We start from the raw sequence: 13,579 nt of genomic DNA, 5'->3' as shown, positions 1-13,579 counted from the left end.
CCGACCGGGGCATTCCACCCACTAAACTACCAATACATGCTGACAACCATAAGTACACGTATATCTTACACCTGATCGTTATTATTACTACTGGCCTGACTAGAGGTTTATCGCGTAGCTAATGCCATCAGGGGAAGCAGCCAATTAACCTTTTCAGTCCGATGATGTATTTTTAAAAGCCCATTCCCGCTACATTCAGACGATTTTAACTTAGGAGGGGGATCTTGTACCGAAGGGGTGAATGAAGGCTGTAGTTAATCCATCCAGTTCGAAGTCTCTCCAAAACTATCTTACTATCTCCAGACGACATTATTCTGCTGATTCTCTCTCCCTCTCTCTCTCAACTCTCCGGGTCTGATACAGCCTCCATTACTACTTCTAAAACTAGGGCACTCTCTTAACCAAAATATCTGGTCAGCAGCAAGATTAAAGGTGTCATCGTACTCAAGGGGTTAATTAGCTGTATTTCTTATCCCTTCAGCCCGAGGACTTTCTTACTACTTCATGGTATCTCTTGGCGATTATAATCGGCTCGAGAGGCTTTTCGAAATGAAGGAGTTAATGTGGGCTTCGTTCACCCCTTCTTTATCAATGGTCACATCTAAACTTCACAAAATTGCCAGCCAAGAGCAAGAATACACTAAATCAATACATCACGGGATTCAAAAGGTTAACCCGCTTTTATTCATCCATACTGAATATGGACGGATTCAACTTTAATTTTATACGCGATATACAATACTTAATGTCTTTTACTTCTCCTGCCCCATATTTCGCTTACGTTCACTAATGCCCTCCTCTCTTCATTTACACACACATACATATAGAATTTACAAGCACTTAAGTACCCGGTAATTTTTTTTGTTTTCAAAAATACAATATACTGTAATTCAATATCAAATTTCCTTACTCTCAAGTCAAAATACATCGATATAGCGTTTAAGCTTACTCATTCTCTACGACCAATGTACGTTTTTAATATACAGGTATTAGGTCTGTCAGGGTATCATTTTCCTTTGGTAAAAATAATCAATTAACTCTTAGACTAAGGCTACGTAATATAAAGTAGGAAAATGTACTACGGAGCATACTTTAGCCGACGACAATGCGGCTATACGATAAGTGCAAGCTCTTAATTATTTCACTATCACTTTAATTACACTTCACAACAACAATTATCAGTTACATGGCATATACTTTGGTATTTAATGTATATTCTTACAAATAACTGCTTGCTCCAATAACACACTTACTTACATCACTACAACCAAGGACTAATGTCAGCTACGTGAGTGAAACTACGGGTCATATTATCAAAACTATGTTGGTGGAGGTGTGGGTGGGTCCCTAATTTAAGAAGGTCCCTTTCAAAACTTTAAGGACAGGAAATAGTTAGACCGCATTCTACTTGTTGCTGCTGCTTTTCTGGCCCCAGGTTTAAATGGATGTGAATTCGGTGGACTGCAGGCTGAAACTGTCATTCTCCTGCAGCCCACCAACCTCCTGTCGATGGATAGGGATGGAGCTGAGGGACGTGTGTGGGGTCACGCATCTGCCCGCTAATAGCAGTGTCACCACATGAAGGCATCTCTCTACAGCAGAGCATTCCATGAACAAAATGTATTTAACAACAAAGTACAAAGGTCACACACTACCCCCTCCCCATTATGTTTCTATACCGCAAAAAATCGTGTGTTTGTGTGAGTAAACAAAAGTTCTAGGTTAAGAAGAGCACTATACAGTACACGTTATAATTAGCATCACTAGTAGTTGTTAGATATATACATTGCTTACTGACCTATTGGACCTCCTAAATTTGTTATAGCATTATCACAAAATGGTCTAACATGAGGACCACAAAGAACCACATACTCGGTGTGGAAAACCGTGGCACCTCTTCATCAGCGGTTTGATTTGCATATTAAACACTTAATATTTTTTTATGTTATGAACTTCTTTCTGAGATGAGCATCATTTCACCAAAATATATACAATACGAGTAGAATAGGCCTCGTGGAACTTGACGCAGGTAGCGCGGCAAATATTTTCAAGGACCTTCATTTAATGACGTAAAATTCTAACTCGTCAAAGATAGGCATAAGTGGCATCTAGTGAAACATTCGGCTACTCTCTACTCGTTCTTGGAGTCACAGAAAAGACACCAGAAGATGCTGACTTGGTTATCATGCTCTGTCAGGATGGTAATCCATCATCCAATCCTACATTACCCCATGAGGAGAATAGGAGCCCAGGGCTAGGCAGTTGGTCCCGACATATACTTTAAAAAATAATAATAATAACTATTTGTTGAATAAAAAATCCAAAACTACTTTTGGGAAGATTATGAAATTTTGCTTCCAAGCAGAGAAGCCGTCATAGACGCGTCTTTTCTGCTTGTGACCATAACACAATGAACATTAAAAAAAAACAATGATGCATGTCGTATGCCATTATGAAAAATATTGAAGTGAAATCTCCAAGAATGAAAATATTCACCTAGCAGTGTGACTTTTCGTCTCAATTACAGGGATGAACGTGAAATTATTTGGTTTACCAAGCTAAATAAAATCGCTGAGGAAGAGGAGTCACGAAATCTCCGTAGCCAGTGAGAATACACACCACATAACGCAACTCCATCAGGGTTTGTCCTCGTTCATGTAAACTTCAACACATCTCCTAACATTGCCTACTCCCCTCCTGCCAAAACAATGTACTCCACACTACACAAACTGCACTTAAACTCAACTAGCTCCTCCATTCAAAAGACATAAAAGAATGACGTGTGCTCTTACTCCTTTATTTCGGTGACGTCTTTTTAGTTTACTCCTGCTACTTTTAATAACCTAGGAAAGACCTGTCGGATAGAAAGGGTCACTGAAGGCAGTATCCAACCTCATAGTTTTAAAACACTATCCTACAGCTAAACAGAACAGTCTGTTAGCACAGTAATATGATGAGTTTCAGTTCAGAGGAGATTTTTCTGAACTGGTAAGTTAAATACAGCTTTTTTTTAACTCCTTCACAATGAGTGGCAATTTTAACTTCTCCACACTGAGAAGCTATCCTAAGCTGAATAAAACTGTCTGGCAGCTGAACGATAAAAAGGACGTACTCGGGCTCAACAGCTTAGACACAATGACGTCCAGCGTCATGACAATCACCAGTGTAAATAATTATAACAAAGCCATTGTACTACTACCGTCACATATGACACATTTACCTATGATATATTATACCTCTCTCTTCAGATATTTATCCTAACTTCCTACTTCGAATATAACACTAAACGAAATGTCTTCTAAATGGACCCTCAAAACCTAGATTCATATAGTGATTTTTTTATTTCGTATTCTAAAGGAACCTTCTAAGATGATCTTGTAATTTCTCGTATTCTAAAGGAACCTTCTAAGATGATCTTGTAATTTCTATCTTCACAAACTAGCAGCTTTGGCTCGGTACATAAACACTTCGAAGGCCTAGATTACACTGAGGCCAAAAGCAGGTATATTCTAAATTTCTAATGCATTTCATCTGTGTGGCTCAGAATAAATCTGGACGATGAACACAACTGGTTCAAACTCTGAGTATTCAGTTCTCACTGTAACCACCAATACGCCTGGCTATATAATACGTCTTCCAGAAAATGGCATATTAAAATGAAGTGCTCTTCTTTCAATTTTTATCCGAACTGACTCAATCAGACAATTTGCGCCCAATTAATAAATCCATTTCCGGCGTCAGTGTGAGCAAGTCTTACCTCTACCTTCTCAAAACAACAACTGATGACAGGTTGAAGGCATCTGGTCTTCCAAGAATCTAAAAGAATTATGTGCTGACTGTATTTTCTTGTAAAAAATTCGAAACTTTTTCACTCAAAAATATGCAGTTATTATCAGAGTTTTTCAGTGCTTTCAATGAGTTTGGAAGGACAGCACGCTTTATAATTAGTTCTTCTACAAGTTTTCAAAATTTACCCATTAATATTTAAGAACCAGAGGAGAAATCTTTAAAAACGCTGAGAGGACGCTGTATCCAATTTTATCTTTTCAAACTTGTCGAGCTTCTGCATTAAAAAAAATGCATAATCTGTTTTCAAAGTGGCTCAAGCTTGCCTTTTCCGTTGTACAGTTCAGAAATAAAAATGGTTTCCTGACCCCTTCTTGGTGCGGATAACAGCAAATACAGAAGTAACAACCATTGCCCCAGACATCTAAACTATTTCATATATGACAATATCCTTACACAGTCAAAGTGTAAGAAACTGTTCAATTCTGAAATACAACTATTCTTCTCCAAACATACCCTCTGAAAAATACTCCTTGCTCTGAACAAGCCACTACAGTTCGACTACATTAACTTGGCTAAGACTTTACTGTATTGCATTTGCAGTCTTCTCGTGTTTTTGACAGCTCAATGGCACAATACGACAATACTACGGAAGTACTGTACATCCTTTACCGAATAGCATTTCCTTGTGACTTGCTTTATACTCTACTGTTAATCTGTTTTCAACTCGGTGTTCTTGATGACGAGATGGCAATTTAAGGCCAAGTCAGAGTGGACAACGTACTGAGGTCTGTATCTGAAAATATGGAAGGGAAATCCTCTTGTAACTTCAAATACCCATTGATCCCTAACAGATATTTCAACACAGACGCAAATGAAATCTAAATCTATGGTAACGGCCTTGGGAGAAGAATATTGCAAAACTAATCACAGACCTCCTACATTCAACAAGCCAACTTAAATTCTCCTGTAACATCAACAGCACAAACAAAACGAGCCTGGTGCAGAAACCCGAGAAAAAAAAAAATTACTCTTAACTGAGAGGCACCAGATTACGAAATCGTCACCCCTTCAATATGATGAATTCTTGTTTTGATTGATCCTTCCTACCGCCAGACACGTTTTTCAATCGAAACTTGAGATTACGGAGAAGAAACGACAGACAAAGCAGTGGAACTGAGTTGTCTCTGATGTGTGTTATGAAACACGAACGACGGGCAGGGCCGACGAATGCTAAAACTATGATCACAAAACAGGAACGACAAGCTGGATGAGCAGTGAAACATGATATAACGAAAATGGAACAACAAGCAGAGCAGAGGAACAACAACGACAGGCATGGCAGAAGTACTGACATTAGTGATCACAAAACAGGAACAACAGGTCAAGGCAGGTAAAACAAATGAATGCGGAAACTTGAACAATTAATTTTCCTCAATGCTGCTTGGCCTTTACGAAGCAGGAACTATATGTGAGGAAAATTAGTCCTCAGTGCAACTTGAAAAAAGAAAGCAGGAACAACAGGCAGGATGGGTGATTTTTCTTCAATAAGACTTTGGGCTGGGCAATGCAGGAAAGTTGTCCTGGATGTACGCTGAGATTTACGAAGCAGGAACGACGGGCAGAGCAGATGAGTTGTCCTCAATGCGGTCCAGGAGTTTGGTGGCCACGCCGGCGAAATCCTCCCATAACTGGTAGGCGGCGTCCCGGGTGTCAGGATCTACCTCGCCAAACACCTCGGGGTTGTTGAAGTAGGAGTCATCGTCTGTTTGTTCGGGTTAGTTGGGTTAGTTTAGGTTAGTTGGGTTGGAATGGGTTAGTAATGGCTAGATTAAGTTAGTCTACTAGGTTTGGTTGGGTTAGATCTGGTTAGGTTAGCCTCTCAAACACCTCAGGGTTGCTGGAGTTGTCGTCTATGGAGTTAGATTAGGTTAAGTTAGGTTAGATTAGGTTAGCTTCTACAAACACCAGAGGGCTGCTGATGAAGGATCTGTCATCTGATGGGTTAGATTAGGTAATATTAGCCTCTGCAAACATCTCAGGACTGTCTAAAATAAGAATCACTGTCTCTCCATTTGCATCAGGTTAACTAGATTAGCTCAGACTAGACAACAGTGGTTCCCAACCTTTTTGGTGTCATGAACAAATTTACTCTAACCCGGAACATTTGGGACTGACACAGTACATGGAATTGCAATCATTATACCTACAAATAATAACCACGATCAATACTTTTTGTGAATGCTGTACGCCCCGGTGTAACTATTTTTTTTTTTTTTTTTGTCATAAAAGTAGGTAAAGAGTATAAAAAAAATACAGTTATCCAAATACAGTTATCAAAGAATGTGAAAGGAGTCTGTCTGTCCTCCACCTAAGCTCCACATACTCTTGGGGATACAAGTACGGTACACATGATTAAACCTGTATCGTGTAGTAATCGTAGTGTTGTGTAGAATGGGTTCGACGATATCCTTCTCTATTAGTAGTCATATGTCTTAATCGTAAATCACCATCATCACGGCAGGGTGAGGTGTAGCAACGTCCAGACAGCCCAAGCTTGCCCAGTTCAATGGGCCACGCTGATCATTCAAGCCCCCTGAATCCTGACTCTATCTGATACACCAAAAACTTTCACCACATTCTGTAGCTTCAAATAAACGTATCCGACAGAGTCAATCAAAACGCTGGCACATTAAAATGTGTGCCAAAACCCTGGTCATGCATTCTTCTCACAAAATTCATCCAGCCAGCTCGATCTCCTGTCAGTCCTCTAGCCTCACCGACTCCATACCTCTCTTCCTCACACACTCATCATATCCCTCCATCTTCTTGGCCTTCATTGTAAATGATATCCTAAATCATCAATACAGTATAGTCCATGACCTCCCAAAAACGGTAAATTCATTGTCATACAAACATGTTTATGATGACACTACCGACAAGGAAATGCATCCTACTGAGAACACGTCGACCAACATGCAATAAAATCATTGGGCAATTCACCATTCATGGTGTGTCAGACTATTTTGCCAAAGTGTGCACCAATAATTTCTCGATCGAGTATACCTCGGGCAGCAAACCACTGGGTTAGGTCAACGCTGCTAAACACATCGTAGTCACTGCATAAGGAGGAGGAGTCATCTATGGGGCTATGTTAGGTTAGGTCAGGTTAGGTTGGGTTAGATTAGATTAGGTTCAGTTAGGTTAGTTAGTTAGTTTAGGCTAGGCTAGGTGTGCTTCGACTAATACCGTGGGGTTGTTGGCGTCGTCATCTATGAACGTCAGATTAGGTCTGCGGGTGGTTGGGAAACAAGGGTGCTGTTTTTTTAAATATCAAGACCGATCTATTTAAAAAGGAATTTGTCATTTCATTCGTTTGCACTAATCAAAAGCCAGTGGCAAAATATATTATTTCACCATCCTCTGATAACAGTACTGTATCATTCAGTGAAAACCTGTTTTATTGTGCAAAATACCTGCACCAGGATGCAATAGCCCTTGGTCATAGCTAGGCAGCCACACAGAAAAAGCCTAGATAATCTGGCAGCGGATGTAAACCCAAGTGAATGTACTGTAATATCAACTGGAGTTGCAAGGTCCTGTACAAAAAGAAAAAAAAAAAAAGCCAGCAGGCCCAGCTTCAAATGCTTAACGGTACCTACAATTCCTAGTTGTCTGAAGCATATATGCAATGTACTGTACATGGGAAAATGTAGACTATTGTAAGAAAATGTATGATTACATACTCATTTGAAATAAATATTTGTTGGTGCTACAAAACAGATACTGTCATTCTGTTGTGGGAACACTTGAATGTAAAAATGATAAAAGTACAAGATCTATCTGTACGAGATCTATCTATCTATCTATCTATTTATAGCCAGTCGCTTTAATCTCGTAAGCGGTGGCCAAAAACAAATCGCCTCCATGTCATCCTGTCCTCTGCCAGTGGAAAGTCCATGTACTTTATGTAATTATATATAGTGTAAGAAATGCATATTTTGTTCTGCGGATGCTAACAATTCCAAAGGCTACTGTTAAATTTCATCTTCCTTTACTAAATGAAACCATTACTTAAACATACGATTTTGTTTTAAAAATCCTGATTTAAACCACGATTTGAATAAATGAATTATATCAAAATTATGAAAAACAGCCCCAGAGAGAGAGAGAGAGAGAGAGAGAGAGAAACCCAAAGCTCACCCCCAAAACTCGAACACACGCATCTATATATCCTTGTAAAAGACAGGCCAACAGGGAATACACGCAGATAGAAAAAGAAAAGAAACTTAAACTCACCTAAGAACTCCTCAAGCACATAAATAAGCTTCTCTGTCTCCTTATGTCCCAACACCTCCTGAGCATCTGCGGCTGAGGCACAGAAATTCCACAGCACCTGGCACCCCAAACTACAGAGCTGCCAGTCACCATAACCAAAGTACTGCAGCACGTCGATCATCCTGTTTATAAAAATGCAGTGTTAATACCTACATACCGAGAATGTCTTTATTGCTTGACCCTTTCTTTTTAATTAATCATTTAATTTTTTGTCAAGATCGCCCCCCCCCAGACATTTCATAAAAAACACCCCCTATTACCATCACACTGGTTCTGAGTGACATAGCCCTAGCATGTATGCAATAAGGATGGTGGGTTTTAGTGCTGAGGTGATGTCAAGTGCATGTCTGTGGCTCGTAGGGAAAGTACAATTATGTCTATGCCCAAAGTTGTTTTAAAAAATTAACCCGCCTTCTCTCTCTCTCTCGCTCTCTCTCACCTCAACACGCCATTCTCTGCCTGGAAGATGGACCGCCTTGAAGCGTCGGACATGAGGTTAACCAACACACCAGCACACACGTAGACCAGCTCCCTTGAGTCACAGTCCAGCATCTCCACCAACACCTCCAGCACTGTGAAGGAGCAGGAGGAATAAAGGAAACGTGTCGAGGGATGGAGAAAAGGAGACAAAGATGGAGGGATTGGAGAGCTAAGTGTGGAGAGATGGAGAGCGGAAGAGAAGTGATGATACAGAGGGACAGAGGGATAAACAGAAGTCTAGCATCTCTACCAACACTTTTAGAACTGTGGGCAAAAGAGAGACAGATATGGAGGGATGCAGAGAGGAAGTAGGGGGAAGTGAAGGTAACATATGGACTGATTGGAGAAAAAGGACTGAAAGGAGAGGAGGAGAGGTGGATGCAGAGGGACAGATGATGGAAGAGAGAAAATGGAGGTAAAGAGGGATGGAGAAAAGGGTGAGGAATGGAAGGAGGGATGGCTGTACAGAAACGGCCGAGGAGGAAAGAGAGATATGGAGGGACAGAAGAGGGAGAGATGGGGAGGGATATAAAGGAATACACAGGAAAGCAAACACCAACAGACAAAATGATCCTTTTGGAGTTAATGTTGCAGAGCACTATGACTATGATACCTAATTCTATGGGCTGACAATAAGGATAGTACAGCAGATAGAGAGCAAGAGATGGGGCAGGATGGAGGAAAGGAGGAAATATGGAGGGATGGGGAGTAAGAGATATGGTGGAATGGAGGAAAGAGGAGGAGGGATGGGGAGGGATGAAAGAGGAGGAGGGATGGGGAGGGATGAAAGAGGAGGAGGGATGGGGAGGGATGAAAGAGAAGGAGGGATGGGGAGGAATGGAGGAGAGGGAAAATGGGAGAGATGGAGTAAGAGGGCAAGTGTAAGACAGGAATAGCGGGGGAGGGGAGGGAAAAGTTAATAAACTTATTTAACGAAAGAAAAAATGTAGGGAGGTATAGGAATAAAAAGAAAAAAGGACAGAGGTAGTACAAATTCTTCTACACTGTAAGACAAAAATTGTGCAGGTATGTGGAAGAAATGAGGAAATATGAAAACTATAAGTAATGAATTCATCATCATCACCACCATTATAATCACTATCATTATCATCATCCATTTATTACATTCGTGAGTGTGATTTCTCCTGTAGACAAAAATGCAAAGAAAGATTTACATAGCAGAAGGTATACAGTACTGTATCCCCTTGAGGGGTCAGAAGAAGAGGAGGAAGATGATGAAGAAGAAAGGCTGAGATATAAGAAAAGGCTTTACAAAGTAGAGGTGTGTGTATATTCGTGCGTACCTGCCCTCTTGGTAAGAATGTCGCGAACCTCCTTGAAGTGTGTGAGGTTACCAAACACCCTAATCGTCTCCACCAGGCCCTCGATGTGGTCCATGGGCAGCAGCTCACACAGGCCTAGGGGGTGGGGGTGGATAAATGAGCATATGAGAAAGAAAAATGTTCTATGAAGTATATGGATTAGAGATTTTTTCAATGAGTACACGAATGAGAATTGTTTTGTAGAGTCCAGTACATGAATAAGGTAAGTTTTCCACGGAGTACATAACAGAAATGTTTTACGGGGTACACAAATGAAAAAATTTTGTATGAAATATACGAATAAAAGAACTGTTCTATGGATTGCATGAATGAGAAATTTTTCTTGCAATGTATGGAGTCAAAATCTGGGAGTCTACGTAACTTGTCTCTTCCAAAGAAAACTAAACAAAAGCCATTTTAATATTCGGTCACGACAAAAAGCCTGGCATACTGGATATGGAGAACTAGGCATAATAGGTAAACGGAGACAAAATGATTATATAAGACCAACTGTGTATGAGTACACGAAGGATCAATTAACTCTTCCATACGAGAAGTGAACAGAAAAGTGATGATTGTGAGCAGCCAGACGGGTGCTGCATGCACGCCGTACTGGAAGGGGAATGCAGAGTTCTGAAAAGTAGCAACTGTGGAGAAAGACAACTGAAACCTTGCAGCACACGACTTACCACGAAGATGTGGACACATGCTATATGACAAATCCCTGCAATCCAATAATGTCTTTTTATTTTTACTACCACCAGTAAATTTTAGACTACTACATTAAGAATGGACCTCTATTAGTGATGGTATTAATGGAGGCTATACCTCACTCGTCCAGTTTGAAGGCTTCCTCCAAGATGAAAAAAGTAGTAGTGAAGGTGGCATTTATTGAGGCGGTGGCTCAATCAGTAAAGAGGTGGCCTGCAGTCCTACCGGACCCAGGTTCAAATCCCCACTGGGGCAGCAAACAGTTTAAGGATTTGAATTTCATAAAATCAGACTTTACTGATCTACCTGAAGACCCGCTGACATGTCGTAAAAATACCCCTGCAAATACCAATTCACCTGACCTGTATAAGACAGCCCTAGCATGTATTCAATATGGGCAGTGGGTGTTAACACCAAAGTGGTGACATGTAGAGGTGTGTGGTATGTAGGAAGACTACTGGGCCTTGGGAGCAGACTGTGAAGCCTAGGCCCAGAGCTGGACACATAAAAAAAAAATATATACCGGTATATGATGTCCTCTGGCTGGTTGGGTTGAAACAAACTATGGGTCGCTTTTGTTAGCTTGCTTATTGTTCAAACTTCCGCAAGCCCTCACCTTCACTCACCTTCCCTTTCCCTCAAACAGTAATGGCCTAGTCAGTGATGCAGTGTGCCAGGATGTGGTGTGATACTCAGTTATATATTATCATTATTTCTTTTATGCGTCCGACTCTGGGAATAGGCTTAACAGCCTCTTCTCTGAAGGCCATCAGTCCTCCTACTTACAATACATCTTTCACATGTCACCATTTCGGCTCTAACATTCATGTCCACACTGAATACATACTAGGGATGTCACATAGTGGATTTGTCTATTGGTATTATCAGAGGTACTCCTTTGACATGTGTGGGTTTTATGATACATTAGTAAAGTTTGTTTACACTAAACCCAAATCCTTAAATTGTGCCAGGCCCCCGCCGGGAATCACCCTTACATCCACTCGAACACCAAACCAACTCTCTGACCACTCAGCTGCGGTGTCGTGTTGTGCTGTATGGTGTGGTGTGGTGCCTTCCTCATAAAGGCGTAACAAACTCAAAATTCACCAAATCGGTGTTAATGACAGGGAATGACTGCTGTCTGCTGTCTCCAGTAAGGTTTTTTAAGTGTGACGAAAACAGACAACGATAACTCTGTGTTCCTTTTCTTCAGTTTTTCTACCACAGTATGGAAAGACTATACTCACATTCTGCTAGATCAGTATGAACGACAGAGACTGGCTGGTGCCTGGTGTAGAAAGTGAGGTTGTTTAGTGTGGCAAGGGCAGACAACACCAATTCCTCGCTGGCCGCCAAGCTTTTGTGTTGCAGCACGGACGTCAGCAGGCCCAGGCACGTACGGGATCGTGCTAGCAGTGGACCCACGCGGGGATGCACTGACACGTTGGCTAGCACACGGATTAGCTGGGGCACAGTAGAGGTAGGTTAGATTTGGAGGGGGGATAAGAGTTGTGGGTAACACTAAGTTGTGAATGTGTTGAGTCAGCAAGTTGAGGAGTTGTGGGTCATAAGGGAGGTTGTGGGTACGGGAGTTATGTAATTATATTGAAGTGATCACGATCAGAAACTCCATGAAGGAAAAAGAGCTGGCATAGATGCAATGAAAAAAGGTTTACAGATGATGGCCACAACGCTGTGCAATCAATTACAAGAGGAAGCTATGTAAACTTAAAATATCTATAATTTCTATAAATGTTTGACTAGAAGACAGGCATACTAAATACTGTAATAAAAATACCTGTACAAGTACACACACACACACACACACACACACACACACACACACACACACACACACACACACACACACACACACATTCTCTCTTTCTCTCACCTTAACCATGACGTCCTCGGGTGTTGCACTGGCTGATGTGAGTGGGTCAGAGAGGTCGCCAGCCTGTGCGTGACGGTCCCTCTGCAGATAGTCTGTTAGCAGCTCCAGTAGGGTCTCCGTGAACCCAGACTCACTGAACAACTGCATGGGGGAAAGCTAAGTGAGCTAAGTAAAGTAAAGTGTGCATACGACTAGGGGAGACCTACAATAGTCAATGGGTTAAAAATGTCTTTGCTCAAAAAGGTGTCTTTTAAGTAAGAAAAAAACCTCTGGTAGTAACTAAAATATACAAGCAGGGGTTTCTTGCAGATGAACAAGGCACTGCGGTGGTAACCAAAAGCTACTGAAGGTTTTCCCGCTCTCCTGCTTGTCAAAAACTCTGCTGCTCCAACCTCATCTGCCTACCTAAATCACCTTCCATCCCTCCCTGTCTACCTCACTTTCCACTCCTCTCCACCACTCACACTGCCTCCCGACTTCACCCTTCACCCCTGACTCACTCCAACCCCCCTGACTTTGTCTTCCACCAATGCCTGCCTTCCATACTCTTCATCCATGCCTTCTTTTCTCATCTTCCATCTCTGGCTGCCTCAACACTCTCTCCCAATCTACCTGCCTATCTCCCTTTCCATCCACTTTGCCAGCCAAACTCACTTCCCATTCCTGTCTACTCCAATTTTTCTGCCTACCACCACTCTTCCTGCCTCACTTTCCACTTTTACCTGTCTACCACACCCCTGCTTAACCCATCATCCTACCACCCCCTGCCTCACCTTCCACCTGGCCTCGTCTGAGTGCGCCATCATGTTGCCCAGAGCGTATGCGAGTCTGACCACGATGGCAGGGGAGGCAGCATGGCGGCGGAGGGCGGCCACGGCAGCAGGCAGGGTTGAAGGGTAACTGGCGGCAGCGGCACAACAGTCCTCGTGGGTAGATATGATGCTGGGGAAAAGGAATATTAAAACTGGGATACAGGAAAATAGGATTGGTGATGATGGTGGGGGAGGAAAATGGAAAATGGGGAACTGGAAAATATGAATGCTGATGG

General features: G+C 41.8%; 1 protein-coding gene across 1 annotated transcript in view; it reads right to left on the bottom strand.

Moving 5' to 3' along the window:
* Positions 1-5,374: 5,374 nt before the first annotated feature.
* The window catches only part of LOC145411526 (armadillo repeat-containing protein 2), a 40,595-nt gene continuing 32,390 nt past the window's right edge, over positions 5,375-13,579 (bottom strand). Inside the window, 7 exon segments of the mRNA XM_080281537.1 lie at positions 5,375-5,551; positions 8,086-8,246; positions 8,564-8,696; positions 9,909-10,022; positions 11,885-12,101; positions 12,532-12,672; positions 13,305-13,473. Coding sequence (XP_080137663.1) covers positions 5,388-5,551; positions 8,086-8,246; positions 8,564-8,696; positions 9,909-10,022; positions 11,885-12,101; positions 12,532-12,672; positions 13,305-13,473 — 1,099 coding nt within the window. The 3' untranslated portion in view covers positions 5,375-5,387.

Source organism: Coenobita brevimanus, chromosome 90 (assembly GCF_032717465.1).
Source record: "Coenobita brevimanus isolate Jiangsu-jjx chromosome 90, ASM3271746v2, whole genome shotgun sequence".
In the NCBI taxonomy this organism is placed as follows: domain Eukaryota; kingdom Metazoa; phylum Arthropoda; class Malacostraca; order Decapoda; family Coenobitidae; genus Coenobita; species Coenobita brevimanus.
This window is presented reverse-complemented; position numbering and strand designations above follow the sequence as displayed.